The sequence below is a fragment of the Pseudophryne corroboree genome, chromosome 7, assembly GCF_028390025.1.
Source record: "Pseudophryne corroboree isolate aPseCor3 chromosome 7, aPseCor3.hap2, whole genome shotgun sequence".
NCBI classification, from domain to species: domain Eukaryota; kingdom Metazoa; phylum Chordata; class Amphibia; order Anura; family Myobatrachidae; genus Pseudophryne; species Pseudophryne corroboree.
In genome coordinates this window covers 53,960,461-53,983,472 of record NC_086450.1, presented here as the reverse complement: position 1 = coordinate 53,983,472, position 23,012 = coordinate 53,960,461, and the positions used below count along the sequence as shown (strand labels likewise).

Genomic DNA, 23,012 nt, shown 5'->3' with positions numbered 1-23,012 from the left:
AACAGTCTTCAATAAAAAAATACCATCCAATAAGCTCCCAACTGCTATGTTCCAGGCTGTGTTTGAAAAATGGCAGTTGAGAGCAGATTGGTTGGTAGTTTATCTCTCTCCAATTTATCTCTCTCTGAGCTTTTATATATATCCTTCATTGTCGTTTTTTTCTGTCTCAAGTCTAATTTGCCTCTCTCTGAGTCCTCAAGGCATAGCATGAAGCCATGGCACCTGGACCAGGCTCATGTCATGCCCCCACCTCCCCACACATACACACACACATACACATACATATATATATATATATATATATATATATACACTGCTCAAAAAAATAAAGGGAACACTTAAACAACACAATGTAACTCCAAGTCAATCACACTTCTGTGAAATCAAACGGTCCACTTAGGAAGCAACACTGATTGATAATCAATTTCACATGCTGTTGTGCAAATGGAATAGACAACAGGTGGGAACTATAGGCAATTAGCAAGACACCCCCCAATAAAGGAGTTGTTCTGCAGGTGGTGACCACAGACCACTTCTCAGCTCCTATGCTTTCTGGCTGATGTTTTGGTCACTTTTGAAAGCTGGTGGTGCTTTCACTCTAGTGGTAGCATGACACGGAGTCTACAACCCACACAAGTGGCTCAGGTAGTGCAGCTCATCCAGGATGGCACATCAATGCGAGCTGTGGCAAGAAGGTTTGCTGTGTCTGTCAGCGTAGTGTCCAGAGCATGGAGGCGCTACCAGGAGACAGGCCAGTACATCAGGAGACGTGGAGGAGGCCGTAGGAAGGCAACAACCCAGCAGCAGGACTGCTACCTCCGCCTTTGTGCAAGGAGAAACAGGAGGAGCACTGCCAGAGCCTGCAAAATGACCTCCAGCAAGCCACAAATGTGCATGTGTCTACTCAAACTATCAGAAACAGACTCCATGAGGGTGGTATGAGGACCCGACGTCCACAGGTGGAGGACGTTTGGCATTTGCCAGAGAACACCAAGATTGGCAAATTCGCCACTGGCTCCCTGTGCTCTTCACAGATGGAAGCAGGTTCTCACTGAGCACGTGTGACAGACGTGACAGAGTCTGGAGACACCAAGGAGAACGTTCTGCTGCCTGCAACTTCCTCCAGCATGACCGGTTTGGCAGTGGGTCAGTAATGGTGTGGGGTGGCATTTCTTTGGTGGGCCACACAGCCCTCCATGTGCTCGCCAGAGGTAGCCTGATTGCCATTAGGTACCGAGATGAGATCCTCAGACCCCTTGTGAGACCATATGCTGGTGCGGTTGGCCCTGGGTTCCTCCTAATGCAAGACAATGCTAGACCTCATGTGGCTGGAGTGTGTCAGCAGTTCCAGCAAGACGAAGGCATTGATGCTATGAACTGGCCCGCCCGTTCCCCAGACCTGAATCCAATTGAGCACATCTGGGACATCATGTCTCGCTCCATCCACCAACGCCACGTTGCACCACAGACTGTCCAGGAGTTGGTGTATGCTTTAGTCCAGGTCTGGGAGGATATCCCTCAGGAGACCATCCGCCACCTCATCAGGAGCATGCCCAGAAATTGTAGGGAGGTCATACAGGCACGTGGAGGCCACACATACTACTGATCCTCATTTTGACTTGTTTTAAGGACATTACATCAAAGTTAGATCAGCCTGTAGTGTGTTTTTCCACTTTAATTTTGAGTGTGACTCCAAATACAGACCTCCATGGGTTAATAAATTTGATTTCCATTGATAATTTTTGTGTGATTTTGTTGTCAGCACATTCAACTATGTAAAGAACAAAGTATTTAATAAGTATAATTCATTCATTCAGATCTAGGATGTGTTGTTTAAGTGTTCCCTTTATTTTTTTTAAAAGTGTGTGTGTATATATATATATATATATATAAATTCGTCAAGTTCGGCACTGCTCCGCATACCACTGTTTTACCTTTGCCCGTTGCCTTCCGTGAAGGAGACTGAAGTAGTTTCCCAATAGAGACCAGCATGTACGGCGGCACTCAGGTCAGAAAAACGACAGGACACAAAGCCTCTGTTTGCCCAAACAGAGGCTTTGTGTCCTGTCGTTTTTCTGACCTGAGTGCCGCCGTACATGCTGGTCTATATATATATATATATATATATACATTGGTCCCCACAGGGGGAAAAAAACACAGTAGCCTCTACAATAGCCCCCACTGGGACAAAACACACCATATGTCCCTCACAGGAAAAAACACACATTGTCCCCAACAGGAAAAAAACACACACATTGCCCCCCACAAGAAAATAAACACATAAACATTGGCCTACACAAAAATTAGACACCTAGATTCAATTATCACACGGGCTGTCACAGATAGCTTCAGAGCTAATTGCAGGAGACCAACCTCCAGTCGCTCCATATAGTCCAGACCAGTGAGTGTCTTCCTTCAGAGAGTCCAGACCAGGTCAGTGGTTTGTAACTTGGTCCCACTTCCTCCCTCTCAACCTCTCCATCCTCAGCCCTAATCACCTCGTCATCTCTTCACCTTCCTCAGCCCCTCAACCTCTGATCATCATTCTCAGTCCCACTGTCCTCAACCTCTGATCATCATTCTCAGTCCCTCATCACCATCCTCAATTTATCATCACCATCATCAGTAACAGCCCCATCACAATCTTTAGCCACAGCCAAATCACCTTTCACAGCCACATCCCCATCAACATCCTCAGCCAAAGCCCCATCACCTTCCTCAGCCCCATCACCTTTCTCGTCCTCGTCACCTTCCCCAGCTCAATCATCGTCTTCAGCCCTATCACCATCCTCTGTTCCATCAACATCTTCAGCCACAGCCTATATCTCCATCCTCAGCCACAGCCCCATCATCTTCCTTAGCCCCATCACCATCCTCAGCCACAGCCCCATCACCATCCTCAGCCACAGCCCCATCACTTTCCTCAGCCCCATCACCATCCTCAGCCACAGCCCCATCACCTTCCTCAGCCCCATCAGCATCCTCAGCCACAGCCCCATAACCTCTATCAGCCACTGCCCCATAACCTCTCTGAGCCCCATCACCATCCTCAGCCACAGCCCCATAACCTCTCTCAGTCCCATCACCATCCTCAGCCACAGCCCCATAACCTCTCTCAGCCCCATCACCATCCTCAGCCACAGCCCCATAACCTCTCTCAGCCCCATCACCATCCTCATCCACAGCCCCATAACCTCTCTCAGCCCCATCACCATCCCCAGCCACAGCCCCATTACCTTCCTTAGCCCCATCACCATCCTCAGCCACAACCCCATTAACTTCCTTAGCCCCATCACCATCCTCAGACACAGCCCCATCACCTTCCTCAGCCCCATCACCATCCTCAGACACTGCCCCATAACCTCTGTCAGCCCCATCACCATCCTCAGCCACAGCCCCATAACCTCTCTCAGCCCCATCACCATCCTCAGCCACAGCCCCATAACCTCTCAGCCCCATCACCATCCTCATCCACAGCCCCATAACCTCTCTCAGCCCCATCACCATCCCCAGCCACAGCCCCATTACCTTCCTTAGCCCCATCACCATCCTCAGCCACAGCCCCATTACCTTCCTTAGCCCAATCATCTTCCTCAGCCCACAGCCCCTTCCACAGTCATACTGTAAGTGTAACATGCAACCAAATTTACACATCAATGCAAGTGTAAACCCTATATGAGCACTAAAATGTGTGTTTTTTTATGACAGACAGTGGCAGTGCCTCCCCCCTCACTGATTGTAGCAGGTCCCCTTTATATTATTGCACCAATCAGTCAGTGACATGTTGATTATATATCAGTGGCCCACTGATATATAATTAGTAGGTCACTTACTGATGAGTGTAATAATATAAGGGATGGGGACCTACTACAATCAGTGAGGGAGGGAGGCACTGCCAGTGACAGTGCCCCCCTCTTCACTGATTGTAGCAGGCCCCCATCCCTTATGTTTATTATTACACTCATCAGTGACTGCCCATATAAATTATATTGCCACTTGGATATATACAAAGTGAAAACCAGTATGTTGTATATCTGTGTTTTTTTTTAATACTTAAGAGCAAACAATGCACCTCTTTTCTTCTTAAAGTTTGGATTGGTGCATCCCGGTTACTCTCTCTTCTCCAGTGTTCTCCACCCGTCTGAAGTTATTTGCACATACGTGTGATGTCATGATGTCACATGCAGGACTTGGGATCGCAGAGGGTCCAGGTGGAAGCTTACGCAACGTAAGATTATCAGTGAGTAGACGGTTGTGAGCAGGGCCGGTGCTAGGGTGTTCGGCGCCCCCCTGCAAACTATAAATTTGCGCCCTCCCATATTCCTTTGGCACGCACCGGGAAAAGGGGTGTGGGCTCACAAGTAAGGGGCATGGCCACACAATAGTACCCCCATTTAAAATTACGCCACAATGTAACACAATCTTATTCCTCTTATACATAATGCCCCACCCATAGTAGTAGCGTCATATGTAATGCACCCCAGTAGTAGTAGCATCCTTATACATAATGCCCCCCAGTAGTAGTAGTATCCTTATACATAATGCTCCCCAGTAGTAGTAGTATCCTTATACATAATGCCCCCCAGTAGTAGTAGTATTCTTATACATAATGCCCCCCCAGTAGTAGTAGCATCCTTATATGTAGTGCGCCCCCAGTAGTAGACGCGTCCTTATACGTAATGCTCCCCCAGTAGTAGTAGCGTCCTTATACGTAGTGCACCCCCAGTAGTAGAAGCGTCCTTATACGTAATTCCCCCCTAGTAGTAGTTTCGTCCTTATACGTAATGGCCCCCCCAGTAGTAGCGTTGTTTCACAAAATGCCCCCCCAGTAGTAGTAGCGTCCTTACATGTAATGCCCCCCCCAGTAATAGTGTCATTATACGTAATGCCCCCCCCAGTAATACCATCCATAAAGTGCGCGTACACAGACATACCTCTCACACACACACACACAATTCACACATATATACACACACACACATACACACACACCGAATGCACACACACACACATACACACACACACACACACACCCACCATATACACACACACACATACACACCCACCATATATACAAACACACACTTCTCTCTCACCCTCTACTTACCTAAGCCAGTCTCCCTCGGTACAGCAGCCTGGTCCGCGTAGCTCCGCCCCCTTCTGGGCCATTTAGCTCCGCCCCCTTCCATCCCGTTTAGCTCCGCCCCCTTTCGTCCCATACACAGCCGCTGTCACACAGGTGAGGGGAGCGGAGGGAGGAGGCTTTTCACGCTGCAAGCACCGCTGCCAGTGACTGTCATACAGTGACAGACACAGCAGCAGCAGCAGCTTGGGAGCCAGGACGGCGCAGCAGGGAAGGGATGCAGAGCATGGGGAGCGCCTCTCCGTCCCAGCGCCTCCCTGCACTGCATCCCTTCGCTGAGCGGGTAGCGCCGGGCCTGGTTGTGAGCTGCGGGTAGGTGCCTCATTTACAGGTGTCTCATGTACACTACACCTCTAACCCTTTTGGCGCTCAAGCTCCATCAAAGCCACCCTCCCTACATTCCTGTCTGTGACTAAAGGCTGGCTTTGTGCCCAGAATGGGCGTGCAGTCACAGGAAGTGGGTGATTGTGACTGCAGTGGGTGCAAAGGTAAAGTAAGGGCATGTTCTGGGTGTAGTAGGGTTGGTTGAAAAATACTTTTATTCGAGATTTAAATTCTAATAGCGCAAAAAGTTGCCTCTGAGCGAATTCAAATCTCCAGTCAAAATCCAATCTTATCTCAGCCAGGAACTACAAGGAGAGGATTCCACAGCCAATGGGAGGGATTTTTGGATTCCTTTGAAATTAATAAAAATCAATAAACATTGATTAATTAAAAAAAGGTAAAATCATGTAATTTGGATTTGTTTTCATTCAATCTCATTCAATCCAATTTCGGTTTTTAAATCCGAGTTCTGAACTGAAAACAGACCCCACTCAGAATTCCAAATGATTTTGAACTGGGCCTCGATTTGACTCAAAACCCCTAACTTCGGGTGTGTTCGTGTTTCAGGAAAACGGAACTGCACATCTCTAGTCTACAGTTACAGCTGAAGAAGTGTTATTGGACATTTAAGGGGTGTACTGAAAAAGACAAAGGTCAGTGATGGCATGTTAACATAAGTGTCAATTCCTGGATATAATTGTAAATTATTATGTTATCTTTTAAATAAGCATGCACACAGAAAGGAAGTAATCAATTCACTTAATAATGGATTACATATGCTATACTTACTTTGCCTTTCACATAAGACAAAATCATATCCACTACAATAGTGGAGACTGGAATCATGTACCTCTGATAAACTGCTGAGAATTCCTTCTTTGTGAATAATTGACTTGCCATTGTCTGTTCCAGTCCAGTAACTGCAAAAAAATAAAATAATAATAATAAAAAAATAATAATCATAATAATAAATAAATTAATTGTGTGTATTATATATATATATATATATATATATAAATTGCTGCGGTCCGGCACTCCGTGTTAGCCTTAGAAATATCTGTCGCTGGTGCCCTCACAAAGATGAATCAAATAGCCTTTCCATGGTGCGGCACTCTTGCTTGTTTCAGAAATAAACGGACTGTAGTCCTTCTATATACACACAACATCGGATTGGCACTCACCCTTCCTTATAAATAGAGCCCCGGTGCCCTCTGGAACCTGTGATACATACAGCAAATCCTAGCATGCAGCGGCACTCAGGGAGAAACTCATGGATATTCAAAACAAGTGATGTTTATTCCATAATGATGCAAAGAAAGACCATCCAACGTTTCGGGGTGCTAACACCCCTTTGTCAAGGTGAACAAAAAAGAAGTGAATAATAAAACAATGTGATTACCTTTATAGGTGAAGAAGGTGGAGAAGTCCCGCCAGCGGGAGGTGCAGCAACCTTTCCGGGGAAGGCCTAAACTTCCTTCCCAGTTAGTGAGTGTAGTGACGTGGTGTACGAGCGCCGGTCACATGATCCGACGTCGCGTCATCGGACATCCCGGTTCCCCTGGCAACCTTCTGTGTATCAGCCGCAATCTCAGGCGGCTGTTGATGTAGTCACGGAAACAAGGGGCTCACAGGACAATCAGGACGCGGCGGTCATGGCCCAGCGCTGTAAAGACATATATATAATATGTAATCATATGCCACGAGTGAAATTAAACATGTGCATAAGCATCAGTCTATTATAGTGCCAGTGTTGCATTATGTTCTAAAAACCTATGTTTATGATATAATAATGATGCTGAAAACTAGGAACATTTATCCTTAAATTAAGAAACTATGACTGGGGACTCTCCCATTAAGGTTACAGCGGCATCTGATTTGGTCACACTAAATTATCTGGATGTAATGGTGTCCATCAACAACAACAACAGAATATCAACGGAGGTATTCTATAAACCAACGGACAAAAATACACTATTAAGGCATAACAGTCACCATCCAGGGGCTTTAAAGAAAGGTCTGCCCAAATCACAATTGATTAGGGCGGCAAGAATCACCAGTGACCCCACGAAAGTAGATGGAGCCTCGACACAAGTAAAAGCGCGTTTTATTGAGAGAGGATATGACCACAAGACACTACAGGACAGTCAACGCGAAGTAGCACGAATGTGCAGGGAGGACTTATTAGCCCAGAAAAGTAAGAAAGACACACAAATCCTGCCATTTGTCACAAAATATAAAACTGCCAGTCCAGTAGTACCCAGGGCCCTACGTGCATTGTGGCCCATCATTGCAACCGATAAAGCGCTACCGTCATTACATAAGAAAAGACCCACGGTATGTCATACCAGAGGCAAAAACATCAAGGACTGGATTGTCCACTCCGATATCACAGGCTTCAGTAATCCAGTACCCACTATGTTCCTCTCCAGGCTCCCAGGGTGCTATAAATGTCTTGGATGTGAAACATGTAAATTCATGGTCCCTGGTTCCACATTCAAATCATGTTCTACAGGCAGATCATATGACATCAGACACATACTTACCTGCACTAGCACTTTTATAGTATATTTAATCACCTGCCCCTGTGAACTACAGTATGTGGGCAAGACCATCCGTAGTGCCCGTGAACGGTTTGCATTACATAGATCAGCGGTCAAGATTGCACTGTCGGGCAAACCCTCGGAACAACCGGTAGCCCGTCATTACGCTGATCACGGACATTCCATGAACGATTTACGGTTCCAGATTATTGACCATTGTCCAAAGAATTTGAGGGGTGAAGATAGAGCCGGCAATCTCTTGAGACTTGAGGCCAGATGGATGTACAACTTAGCCACTATAAAACCGAAGGGACTTAACGACAAAATGCCATGGAATGTATTTTGAATAATGTAATCTTGGAGTCCTGTGCTGAAGTATGTAGTTACAGTATTATATATCTGGATATATTGCATGTATGGGCTCAGGACCGAAGAACACTAAACGATGGTTGGTCTGACTGTCACGGACTCCTTCATGGTGTACTTTGGGTCCTGCCCCAGTCATAGTTTCTTAATTTAAGGATAAATGTTCCTAGTTTTCAGCATCTTTATTATATCATAAACATAGGTTTTTAGAACATAATGCAACACTGGCACTATAATAGACTGATGCTTATGCACATGTTTAATTTCACTCGTGACCACTGGCGTGCGCAGCACATTTTATTAGGGGGTGCACCGTCGGAGGGGTGTGTATAGCACTGCCTTTTGGGCGTGTCTAGCACCATCTATTGATGGTCAACACATATAAATTATCCACCCTTGTACCAGTCCTAATAAAGCAGATACATTGTTTGGTGTACACCACAACATCTGACAAACACCCCTGATGGCACTCGCTGCAATTACACTGCTCCTCCTCAGCCTGGTCTGGCTCCCCCTCTCTTTCCCCTGCAAGCTGCAGCAGCTTACTTACAAGTCAGTCACTCACTGACACTGACAGTCGTAGACTAGTACTGCTGCTGCTGGGAAAATGAGTGACGTGTCAATGCTGCTGCCGACCGCCTGCCAGTATTGAATTTGTCTTCCTAAGAGGAACGCTGGCTGCATGCTGATCCTCATCAGTGGCTGGCATTGGCATAGCATAGAAGGAGAGAGGTGGGCATGTGGCGGGTGTGTCGGGTGGGCGTGCAAGCAGCATGACGTAATCACGTCACATCACCCTGTTTTTGTACATGGAGGTGAAGCTGGGAGTTTGAAAGCCGGTGTCAGTGGCACCCTTGATTAACCCAGGCGTCCGGTCAGTAATGCAGTCCTGACGGTGCAGTGCAGAGGGGACAGTAATCAGCCTGCTCGGCTATCGCTGCATCAGGCATGTGAGATCGGGGTGCCAGACATTAGAGGGTGCCTGTGCGCACCAGGCACCCCCCCTGCGCACACCTATGCCGTGACATATGATTACACATTATATATATGTCTTTACAGCGCTGGGCCATGACCGCCGCGTCCTGATTGTCCTGTGAGCCCCTTGTTTCCTTGACTACATCAACAGCCGCCTGAGATTGCGGCTTGTACACGGAAGGTTGCCAGGGGAACCGGGATGTCCGATGACGCAACGTCGGATCATGTGACCGGCGCTCGTACACCACGTCACTACACTCACTAACTGGGAAGAAAGTTTAGGCCTTCCCCGGAAAGGTTGCTGCACCTCCCACTGGCGGGACTTCTCCACCTTCTTCACCTATAAAGGTAATCACATTGTTTTATTATTCACTTCTTTTTTGTTCACCTTGACAAAGGGGTGTTAGCACCCCGAAACGTTGGATGGTCTTTTTTTGCATCATTATGGAATAAACATCACTTGTTTTGAATATCCATGAGTTTCTCCCTGAGTGCCGCTGCATGCTAGGATTTGCTGTATATATATATATATATATATATATATATATATATATATATATTTATATATATTTATTTATTTATTTATTTATTACAGGGGTGGATTGGGATCGAAAACCTGCCCGGGAAATTTATGGAAGCAGCCCGCATGGGCTGCATGCACCCCACCCTATGAGTGGTGAGTGCAGACACTGCACCCCGCTTCTGGGATGGCGAATGCTGTGGTTTTCTATATTTGTTTGTATATTATGGGGTTAATCTTTGGTTAACTCTTATTAACCGTGTTCACAGGCCTTTTCATGCACCCCTGTGTAATCTCAATTGTTCTAAACCTGTGTCAGCTGCTCCTTAGTAATTTATCGGCTGTGTCAGGTGACTAGTATGCCTTTTAAAAGCCACAAGATATGTGGCAGGCATACATTAAACTTAGTGGGCATATTTGCAGTTATATTATATTTGATACAGTTGCCAGGTTTTAAATCTTAAGGCTTTGTGGTAGTGTAGGACCTGCATGAAGGTGGGGTACCTTGGAGCGGTATGCAGGCTTCCGTGCATTGGCCAATTCACTAACTAAACCCCCATCATTTATTTATTGATGTTGTGAGGACAGGTGAGCTTGCTATGGTGAGTGCTGAATTCTCTATTTATTTGTATGTATTTGGGTAGGTGGCCATGGGCTGCATGCACCCCACCATATGAGTGGTGAGTGCAGACACTGCACCCCGCTTCTGGGGTGGCGAGTGCTGTAGTTTTCTATATTTGTTTGTATATATATATATATATATATATATATATATATATATTTATTTATTACAGGGGCGGATTGGGATCGAAAACCAGCCCGGGAAATTTATGGAAGCAGCCCGCATGGGAGGGCTGTTGAGGGGGTGGAGTCTGTCAAGAGGGAGGGATTATTGCTCAGAAAGCCTGATTAAAGAAAGTACAGAGAGTGCTTTTAGAGGCCGCAAAAATGTTAGGGACGTGGCTTCGTGGGGGAAGGGACGTGGCCACATAATACCACCAATTCACATTACCACACAGTAGTGCCGCTTATACACACTGCACCAGATAGAACCTCCTATACACACTGCGCCAGGTAGAGCACATTACACAAATCCCGCCAGATAGAGCGCTCCTATACACACTTTGCGCCAGGTAGAGCGCGGTATACACTTTACCCCAGGCAGAGCATATTATACACATTGCACCAGGTAAAGCACATTATACATATTGCACCAGGTAGAGCACGTTATAAACTTTGTGCCAGGCAGAGCACATTATACACATTGTACCAGGTAAAGCACATTATACATGCTGCACCAGGTAGAGCACGTTATACACATTGCACCAGTTAGAGCACGTTATACACATTGCAGCGGGTAGAGCACATTATACACATTGAACCAGGTAAAGCATGTTATACACTTTGTGCCAGGCAGAGCACATTATACACATTGCACCAGGTAAAGCACATTATACACATTGCACCAGGTAGAGCATGTTATACACTTTGTGCCAGTCAGAGCACATTATACACATTGCACCAGGTAAAGCACATTTACACATTGCACCAGGTAGAGCATGTTATACACTTTGTGCCAGGCAGAGCACATTATACACATTGCACCAGGTAAAGCACATTTACACATTGCACCAGGTAGAGCACGTTCTACATTTTGCACCAGGCAGAGCACGTTATACACATTGCACCAGGTAAAGCACGTTATACACATTGCAACACGTACAGCACATTATAGACATTGCACCAGGTAGGACACGTTATACACATTGCACCAAGTAGAGCTTGTTATACAAATTGCCCCAGGTAAAGCAAATTATACACTTATAAATATATATATATATATATATATATAACTGCAGCAGAGCCCAGCACTCCTGATAGACGTTACAATGGCCCCAGTGCCATCCTAAAGAAGATAGACAGGAAATTTGCTAGAGGCTGCATTCACTGGACTTATACATAAAGATACCGCACTACCACCAGCACAATACTAATGCCCTCCATGGGATTGCTGTCCCAATGTATGCTGTCAGCATGGCAGCACTCAGAGACTTCCAATAGCTGCAAAATGTGCTTTTTATTATCAACATTTTGAGCTTGAAACGTTGATAATAAAATATATATAGTATATATATATTATGTGACAGACAGCGACACTCCACACCGCAATAATGAACACCACACAGGAGGTGTGTTTCAACGTTTCAATGCCTAAACATAATATATGGCATTTTCATCAGGACGTCATATATTATGTTTAGGCAATGAAATGTTGAAATATAGAAACATAGAATTTGACGGCAGATAAGAACCACTTGGCCCATCTAGTCTGCCCCTTTTTTATCCTTTAGGTAATCTCAACCCTTTTTGAACCTTAATTCTTTGTAAGGATATTTATATGTCTATCCCAAGCAGTGGCGTAACTACTGCCCCCGCAGTCCTCGCGGTGGCTTGGTGGCGAGGGGCTGCGGGGGCGCCACTGACTTTGCACAGATTGACATGCGGACGAGCGTCCGCATGTCAATCTGCGGTCTCCCTCCCTGCTGTAAGGACTTGGAGGGACACGGAGCGCATAGTCCCTCCTGGCTCTCCCCCGGCCGGTCTAATAAAGGAAGTGCCGTTCGTGAGCTCTGATTGGCTCACGAACGGCACTTCCTTTATTAGACCGGCCAGGGGAGAGCCAGGAGGGACACAGGAGAGACGTGCTATGCGCTCCGTGTCCCTCCAACACAAAGGGGGGGGGGGAGCAGGCACTGGGGGCATATACCTGGCACTGTGGGGGAAGATCTGGCACTGGGGGCATATACCTGGCACTGTGGGGGAAGATCTGGCACTGGGGGCATATACCTGGCACTGGGGGCATATACCTGGCACTGTGGGGGAAGATCTGGCACTGGGGGCATATACCTGGCACTGGGGGCATATACCTGGCACTGTGGGGGAAGATCTGGCACTGGGGGCATATACCTGGCACTGGGGGCATATACCTGGCACTGTGGGGGAATATCTGGCACTGGGGGCATATACCTGGCACTGTGGGGGAAGATCTGGCACTGGGGGCATATACCTGGCACTGTGGGGGAAGATCTGGCACTGGGGGCATATACCTGGCACTGTGGGGGAATATCTGGCACTGGGGACATATACCTGGCACTGGGGGCATATACCTGGCACTGTGGGGGAAGATCTGGCACTGCGGGCATATACCTGGCACTGGGGGCATATATCTGGCACTGTAGGGGAAGATCTGGCACTGGGGGCATATACCTGGCACTGTGGGGGAATATTTGGCACTGGGGGGAGCAGGCACTGAGGGGGCATATGTGGCATTGTGGGGGAATATCTGGCACTGGGGGGAGCAGGCACTGAGGGGGCATATTTGGCACTGGGGGCATGTACCTGGCACTGGGGGAATATACCTGGCACTGTGGGGGAATATCTGGCACTGGGGGCATATGTGGCACTGGGAGCACGGCCCTAGCAACAAGCACTACCCCCTAGCAACGAGCATGACACCCAGTGCATGAAACCCCTGGCAACGAGCATGACACCCAGTGCATGAAACCCCTGGCAACGAGCATGACACCCTGAGCATGAAAACCTCTGGCACCGTGCATGGAACCAAGAGCATGAAACCCCTGGCAACGAGCAGGTAATTTAAAAGTAATTAGAAGCCTTACTGTAGAACTTAATGTGTAATGGGCATTACGGTGTGTGGCATAATGTATCACGGACATTGCGGTGTGTGTCATAATGTGTCGGGCATTATGGTGTGTTGTATACTATATCACGGGCATTGTGGTATGTGGTATAATGTCTCAGGATCATTGTGGTGTGTGTCATACTGTGTCACAGACATTGTATATGCTATAATGTATCAGGGGCATTGCAGTGTGTAGCATAATGTATAACGGGCATTGCGATTCCTGTCATAATGTGTCACAGGCATTACGGTGTGTGGCATAATGTGTCGGGGGCATTACAGTGTGTGCATATTGTCATCTGCATTATTGTGTGTGGCATAATAGCTAAGGCCATTGCAGTATGTGGAATAATGTATACTGGGCATTACTATAAGGAGGAAAAATGACAAATAATGTAAGGGGCATGAATCAGGATTATTTTTCTTTCCTGTGGTGGCTAACGTCTGGGCGTGCAGGTTGCAAAACTGGGGTATAAGGTAGTCTTTTCCTGCAATACCACGCCCCTTTACGCGAAGCCACACCCATTTTAACGAAGCCACACCCTTTTTGGCGGCGCGCGCCTAAGGCGCGCACATATTTGTCCCTTTGCTAATGCCAATTATGGGGGGTATGGGGGGGGGGCGCTGAAGGATTTTTTGGCTTGGGGGAGGAAAATTTCTAGTTACGCCACTGATCCCAAGCATGTTTAAATTGCTCTACAGTCTTAGTTCCTACCACCTCTGATGGGAGGCTATTCCACTTGTCCACTACCCTTTCTGTGAAGTAAGTTTTCATTTAAATTTCCGCTGAACCTGCCTTCCTCCAGTTTCAGTGTATGTCCTTGAGTTCTAAAACCCTTGGTGTATTTGAAAGTTTTCTATCATGTCCCCCCTTTCCCTTCTCTCCTCCAAACTATACATGTTAAGATCTTTTAGCCTTTCCGGGTAAGTTTTGTGATGTAGGCAATGCACCATTTTAGTTGCCCTTCTTTGTACACTCTCTAATGTATTTAGATCCTTCTGGAGATATGGTCTCCAGAACTGGACACAGTATTCAAGATGCGGCCGTACCAATGACCTATACAGTGGCATTATCACTTCTTTTTTCCTGTTACTAATTCCTCTCCCTATGCAACCAAGCATCTGACTTGCCTTTCTCATTGCTTTGTTGCATTGCTTTCCTGCCTTTAAGTCACTTGAAATAGTGACTCCTAAATCCCATTCCTCCTCAGTAGTTTCCATTATAGTACCCTTGATACTATATTTAGCCTTTGGGTTTTTGAGACCCAAGTGCATGATTTTGCATTTTTTAGCATTAAACTGTAGTGGCCACGTTCTTGACCATTTCTTAAGCCTAGCTAGGTCATCAATCATTTGTTTTACCCCTCCCGGTATGTCTACCCTGTTGCAAATCTTTGTATCATCTGCAAAAATGCATACTTTTCCTTTAATACCATTTGCAATGTCACCAACAAAGATATTAAAGAGAACTGGTCCGAGTACAGATCCCTGGGGTACTCCACGGCTAACATTTCCTTCCAAAGATTGCACTCCATTTACTAAAACTGTCTGTTTCCTATTCTGCAACCCGGTTCTTATCCATTTAACTGTTTTGTAATCCACCATCACGCTTTCAAGTTTATTCAGCAGTCTGCGATGTGGGACAGTGTCAAATGCCTTACTAAAGTCTAAATATGCTACATCTACATCTCTCCCTTGATCTATTATTTTCATCACAGAGTCAAAAAAAGTCAATAAGATTTGTTTGGCATGATCTCCCACCAGTAAATCCATGCTGTTTTGGATCCTGTAAGTTATTTGATTTAAGATATTTCACTACTCTTTCTTTTAATTGTTTTTCCATTACTTTCCCTACTACTGATGTAAGGCTTACTGGTCTGTAGTTACTTGCTTGTTCCTTGCTTCCACTTTTGTACAGTGGAACTGCATTTGCTCTTTTCCAGTCCTATGGAATGGCACCTGTATTTAGTGACTGGTTAAATAATTCTGTTAATAATGCCACCAGCACATCTTTTAGCTCTTTTAGTATCCTTAGGTGTATCCCATTTGGCCACATTGATTTTTCCACTTTTAGTTTTAAAAGTTCAGTTAAGACCTTCTCTTCTGTAAATGTAGTTTCAGCTTCCTTATTTTTATGAATGTACTTGCAGCTTAACTGTGGCCCCTTCCCTTCTCCTTTGTAGTAAATACGGAGCAAAAATAATGATTTAGGTGATCTGCTATTGCTTTGTCTCCCTCCACAAAATTCTCACTCTCTGTCTTAAGTCTTATTATTTCTCCATTTGATTTTTTTCCTTTCATTTATATATTTAAAAAAGTTTTTCCCCCTTTATCTACTGACTGGGCCATTTTCTCCTCAGCTTCTGCCTTTGCATGTCTGATCACTTTCTTAGCATCCTGCCGTCTGTCAAGATACACCTCTTTGTCATTATTATTTTTAGTCTGTTTGTATTTCCTAAAAGCCAGCTTTTTTGCTTTCACACTAGTTGATACTTCTTTTGTGAACCACACTGGCTTCCTTTTCCTGGTGCTTTTCCTAACCCTTTTGATACAAAGGTCTGTTGCCCTTAGTATTGCACTTTTCAGGTTTTCCCACCTCTCCTGCACTCCTTCCAAGTCCCTCCAGCCCACCAATGAATCACTTAAACATCTCCCCATTTTTGCAAAGTCAGCATTTCTAAAATCCAACACCTTTGTTTTTGTGTGACAGGAGTTGGATCCTGTCTTTATACTAAACCATACTGCTTAATGATCACTGGATCCCAGGTGCTCACCTACATGTGTGTCTGATATCCTGTCACCATTTGTGAGAATTAAATCTAATATGGAGTCTTTGCGAGTGGGCTCCCTCACCAATTGCTTGAGAGATGCTCCCTGTAAGGAATTTAGAAATTTGCCACTTATAGCTGAACTAGCAAAAGACCCCTCCCAATTTACATCAGGTAAATTAAAGTCTCCCATGATTATGACTTCTCCCTTTAAAGCCATTTTAGTGATGTCCAACAATAGGTTCCTGTCCAAATACTGCCCCTGGCCTGGTGGTCTATAGATCACCCCAATGCGAATAATATACTTCTCCCCCGGTTTCTATGGTGACCCAAAGGGCCTCAGTTTTGTCTTCAATATTTTGTATTAAAGTAGCATTTATGTTTTTTCACATACATTGCTACCCCTCCTCTGATTCTTCCCATTCTATCCTTCCTAAATAAATTGTATCCTGGTATAGCAATGTCCCAGTCATGAGTCTCATTGCACCATGACTCTGTAATTGCCACAATATCCAGTTTGTCCCTTGTCATTATTGCAATTAGTTCTGGAATTTTGTCTCCTAAGCTCGTAGCATTTGCAGACATAGCTTTAAGAATTTGGCCTGTGCAGCTGTTACTAGTAGCCATGTCAAGAAAGTACAAAATAAATAACAAGTTTAAAGTTGAAATTACTTGTTTGGTGATGTTGCTCAGTGTTTGTTATTTGTTTTCATTTACTAATCAGTAATCATACTCCGTGCTTTACACCACGACTGCACCTCACTAAATATAAAGATATAGTACACCTGACCACAATGGCCGGACCAGAATCATATCCAAACATACCTCCTGTGTGATGTTCATTATTGCATGGTGTGCCGCTGTGTGTCGCATACTACATTTCCTTCTACTATAGGAAACCAGCTAAGTAATGGTGATATATGGAGTGCCGGGCTTCTGGATTTGTTTATATATATATATATATATATATATATATATATGCACATGCGCAGCAGCTCCGCCGATGGCCATCTCTCAGTTAGCTTCAGGTTAACACTGCCGTGATTGGAGCTAAGCTCCGCTCACGGCAGCTGGCCAGCATGAGGGATCACGGTGGCCACTGAGGGGATGTCCAGACCAGCCAAACGGAATCTGGTCCGGTATCCCGGTATGCCAATCCGCCGCTGATTACAGCGTGCCTATACCCCTTTTCTTTACTCGGTACGCTCTTTGAAGCCTCACCTTTCACTTTAGTCTTTATTCTCATTTAATCTCCCTTTCTTTTCTAGATCATCTCACTCACTTTTCTTCCTTTCTCATCTCCCACATAACATACTGACCTTGACTCTTTTCTAACCTCTCACGCAGAGCATCTCACTATACACAGAGCATCTCACTAGCCTTCTTTTCTTTATCACCTACTTTTCTTTGCTGCCTCAGGTGCCCTAGTCTTTTCTTTCCCTCCACTGTCATTCCTAACTCACATTCCTCTCTTTACTGTCACGTATCCTTATACCTTGCTGCACTGCAGCTTACTGTACTCACTATTAGTCTCTTCTTCTGTCTCACTTCTTCCTATCAGTCTCCAAGTCTCTGTAGTGTGTAGTTTGTTAAATGGAAGCAGACAGTGCTGTGCAGAGAGCTGGTCCCGCTCCCTGCCAACGTCATGAAGAGGGCGGGGCTTACAGTGTGAGGAAGTGCTGCACACTGCACAGCCCAACAAGTGCGAGCAGCGCCACACAGCCTGCAGCTTCAGTCATACAGGCTGTGAAAGGGGGCTGTTTCTAAGCGCTACCCGATCACGGTAGTCGTCCTGGTAGAGGAGAAAGTCAGCCCACTGAGGGGACAATGGGGTCAGCCTACCCAGAACTGGCATGATGGCCCAGCGTCCCAAACTGCCCCTATATATATATTAGGGATGTACGCCGGCCGAAGAGTTTTGGATCTGTTTCTCCTTCATGTTTTGGATCTGTATTTGTTTTGCCAAAACCTCACTTACGAGTTTTGGATCAGTATTTTTTTTAAAGAAAATCATAAAAACAGCTAAAATCACAGAATTTGGGTGTGTTTTTGTCCCTAGAGTATTATTAACCTCAATAACATTAATTTCCACTCATTTCCATTTTTCCAATCAATTTTCAGTACTTCACAGCTTAACAATATTGTTTTTATACAGTTTTGGCCAAAAGGTGGCACCGAGGTAGCTGGATGACTAAGCTACTGTAAGCGACAGCATTGGACAGCACAGACATGGGGAGCTTAAACGTCCAACATGGCACATCTAGGAAACAGAATGGCACTGCAGTGGCAGACAGGGGGGTAAATTTACTAACATTCGTAATTTTCCGAAAAAGGTCAAAGTTCAATCACGAATGACATCGAAAGTGTAAAACTGCAACTTTTTGAATTTATTACGACTAATTTACTAAGCTGTCGTATTCGGGTTTTTCTTTTCTTCCGATGTCGATGTCATTCGTGTTTTTTTTTATATTTTTACGGCAGTGATTAGCAAAACACTGCCGACTTTTTTTACAATCAATCTCGGCCGGATCTGTGTGATCCGTGCTGGGGTTTATTTTTTTTTATTTTTTTAATTAAACACTGTAAAATAATAAAAAAAATGCGTGGGGTCCCCCCTCCTAAGCATAACCAGCCTCGGGCTCTTTGAGCCGATCCTGGTTGCAAAAATATGGGGGGAAAAATGACAGGGGTTCCCCCATATTTAAGCAACCAGCATCGGGCTCTGCGCCTGGTCCTGGTTCCAAAAATACGGGGGACAAAAAGAGTAGGGGTCCCCCGTATTTTTAAAACCAGCACCGGGCTCCACTAGCTGGACAGATAATGCCACAGCCGGGGGTCACTTTTATATAGTGCCCTGCGGCCGTGGCATCAAAAATCCAACTAGTCACCCCTGGCCGGGGTACCCTGGGGGAGTGGGGACCCCTTCAATCAAGGGGTCCCACCCCCCAGCCACCCAAGGGCCTGGGGTGTAGCCCGAGGCTGTCCCCCCCCATCCAATGGGCTGCGGATGGGGGGGCTGATAGCCTTTGTTGTAAAAGAAAAGATATTGTTTTTAGTAGCAGTACTACAAGTCCCAGCAAGCCTCCCCCGCATGCTGGTACTTGGAGAACCACAAGTACCAGCATGCGGCGGAAAAACTGGCCCGCTGGTACCTGTAGTACTATTACTAAAAAAATACCCAAAAAAAGACAAGACACACACACCGTGAAAGTATAATTTTATTACATACATACACACATACATACATACTTACCTTAAGTTCCCACGCAGGTCGGTCCTCTTCTCCAGTAGAATCCAAGGGGTACCTGTTGAAGAAATTATACTCACGAGATCCAGGGGTCCAGGCTCCTCGGGAAATCCAGGGGTAATCCACGTACTTGAAAAAAATAACAAAACGGTGTCCCGATCACGAACTGAAAGGGGACCCATGTTTGCACATGGGTCACCTTTCCACGAATGCCAGAAACCCACTTTGACTTCTGTCTAAGTGGGTTTCTTCAGCCAATCAGGGAGCGCCACGTTGTAGCACTCTCCTGATCAGCTGTGTGCTCCTGTCCTCACTGACAGGCAGCACACGGCAGTGTTACAATGTAGCGCCTATGCGCTACATTGTAACCAATGCTGGGAACTTTCTGCTCAGCGGTGACGTCACTTTAGGTCAACCGCAGGGCAGAAAGTTCCCATCATTGGTTACAATGTAGCGCATAGGCGCTACATTGTAACACTGCCGTGTGCTGCCTGTCAGTGAGGACAGGAGCACACAGCTGATCAGGAGAGTGCTACAACGTGGCGCTCCCTGATTGGCTGAAGAAACCCACTTAGACAGAAGTCAAAGTGGGTTTCTGGCATTCGTGGAAAGGTGACCCATGTGCAAACATGGGTCCCCTTTCAGTTCGTGGTCGGGACACCGTTTTGTTATTTTTTTCAAGTACGTGGATTACCCCTGGATTTCCCGAGGAGCCTGGACCCCTGGATCTCGTGAGTATAATTTCTTCAACAGGTACCCCTTGGATTCTACTGGAGAAGAGGACCGACCTGCGTGGGAACTTAAGGTAAGTATGTATGTATGTGTGTATGTATGTAATAAAATTATACTTTCACGGTGTGTGTGTCTTGTCTTTTTTTGGGTAATTTTTTTTTTACAACAAAGGCTATCAGCCTCCCCATCCGCAGCCCATTGGATGGGGGGGGACAGCCTCGGGCTTCACCCCTGGCCCTTGGGTGGCTGGGGGGGGGGGGACCCCTTGATTGAAGGGGTCCCCACTCCCCCAGGGTACCCCGGCCAGGAGTGACTAGTTGGATTTTTTATGCCACGGCCGCAGGGCACTATATAAAAGTGACCCCCGGCTGTGGCATTATCTGTCCAGCTAGTGGAGCCCGGTGCTGGTTTTAAAAATACGGGGGACCCCTACTCTTTTTGTCCCCCGTATTTTTGGGACCAGGACCAGGCGCAGAGCCCGATGATGGTTGCTTAAATATGGGGGAACCCCTGTCATTTTTTTCCCCATATTTCTGCAACCAGGATCGGCTCAAAGAGCCCGAGGCTGGTTATGCTTAGGAGGGGGGACCCCACGCAATTTTTTTTGAAAAAATAAGCACTTTCCCACCCCTTCCCACTGATATACATGCACGGATCTCATGGATCCGTGCATGCCTATCCAATCACGAATAAAAAAAAAAGGTCTGGTTTTTTTTAGCACTTTTTTACGAGTTGTAATTTTTCACGGCAGTGTTTGTTTGTTTTTTTGCTTTGCACTTCTTAGTAAATGACCGAGATTCATACTTAAACAGCCGCGTTTTGACCGATGGTGTATTCATTCGTAATTTTTTACTTGGACTTGCAAAAAATTACGAATGCCCTCATCTCTGCCGTGATTAGTGTTTAGTAAATTACCGAGATGACACTTTGATGAAAAAACAGCATCTCGGTCAAAATCGGGAGCTTAGTAAATTTCCCCCAGGGTGTCAGTTTATAAACTATACAAATGTTTAGTAGACAGTCAGTAATGATCCAAACAGCACATAGGGCCTAATTCAGACCTGATCGCTAGGCTGCATTTTCGTACAGCGGGCGATCAGGTCTAAACTGCGCATGCACCGCAATGCGCAGGCACGTTGCACAGGTACAAAGTGGATCGCTGCTCAGCGATGGGTTTGTGCGAAGAATCCATTCGCACGGGCATTCGCAAGGTGATTGACAGGAAGAAGCCGTTTGTGGGTGGCAACTGACCGATTTCTGGGAGTGGTTGGAAAAACGCAGGCGTGTCCAAGCATTTGCAGGGCGGGTGTCTGACGTCAATTCCTGTCCTGAACAGGCTGAAGCGATCGGAGCGGCTAAGTCCTGGGCTACTCAGAGACTGCACAAAATCTGTTTGTACAGCTCTGCTACACATGCGTTCGCACACTTGCAAAGTGAAAATACACTCCCCTATGAGCGGCGACTTTGCGAACGCAGGACTGCAAAAAATCCCTAGCGAGCGAACAGGTATAAATTATGCCCTAAATGCAAAGAAAAGAGGTGCAAGATGGAATTGTTCTTGGGCTCTCCCACCCACTAGGAATACTAATTAAACACTGTGGTTTCATCTCATCAACAGTGTCGCACAATACGTGTATGAGTAGGAAATAAAATATATTACTATAGTACCACCTTCACCCACAGCATCACACAATGCATGCATGCATCACAAATAGTGATCAAACACTAGAGATGAGCGCCTGAAATTTTTCGGGTTTTGTGTTTTGGTTTTGGGTTCGGTTCCGCGGCCGTGTTTTGGGTTCGAACGCGTTTTGGCAAAACCTCACCGAATTTTTTTTGTCGGATTCGGGTGTGTTTTGGATTCGGGTGTTTTTTTCAAAAAACACTAAAAAACAGCTTAAATCATAGAATTTGGGGGTCATTTTGATCCCAAAGTATTATTAACCTCAAAAACCATAATTTACACTCATTTTCAGTCTATTCTGAATACCTCACACCTCACAATATTATTTTTAGTCCTAAAATTTGCACCGAGGTCGCTGTGTGAGTAAGATAAGCGACCCTAGTGGCCGACACAAACACCGGGCCCATCTAGGAGTGGCACTGCAGTGTCACGCAGGATGTCCCTTCCAAAAAACCCTCCCCAAACAGCACATGACGCAAAGAAAAAAAGAGGCGCAATGAGGTAGCTGTGTGAGTAAGATTAGCGACCCTAGTGGCCGACACAAACACCGGGCCCATCTAGGAGTGGCACTGCAGTGTCACGCAGGATGGCCCTTCCAAAAAACCCTCCCCAAACAGCACATGACGCAAAGAAAAAAAGAGGCGCAATGAGGTAGCTGTGTGAGTAAGATTAGCGACCCTAGTGGCCGACACAAACACCGGGCCCATCTAGGAGTGGCACTGCAGTGTCACGCAGGATGTCCCTTCCAAAAAACCCTCCCCAAACAGCACATGACGCAAAGAAAAAAAGAGGCGCAATGAGGAAGCTGTGTGAGTAAGATTAGCGACCCTAGTGGCCGACACAAACACCGGGCCCATCTAGGAGTGGCACTGCAGTGTCACGCAGGATGTCCCTTCCAAAAAACCCTCCCCAAACAGCACATGACGCAAAGAAAAAAAGAGGCGCAATGAGGTAGCTGACTGTGTGAGTAAGATTAGCGACCCTAGTGGCCGACACAAACACCGGGCCCA

General features: G+C 46.0%; 1 protein-coding gene across 1 annotated transcript in view; it reads right to left on the bottom strand.

Moving 5' to 3' along the window:
• The window catches only part of LOC134943358 (putative methyltransferase DDB_G0268948), an 87,553-nt gene extending 81,186 nt beyond the window's left edge, over positions 1-6,367 (bottom strand). The window contains exon 1 of the mRNA XM_063932247.1: positions 6,257-6,367. Within this exon, the coding sequence (XP_063788317.1) occupies positions 6,257-6,367 (111 nt within the window). The remainder of the gene's footprint in view (positions 1-6,256) is intronic.
• Positions 6,368-23,012: the final 16,645 nt, after the last annotated feature.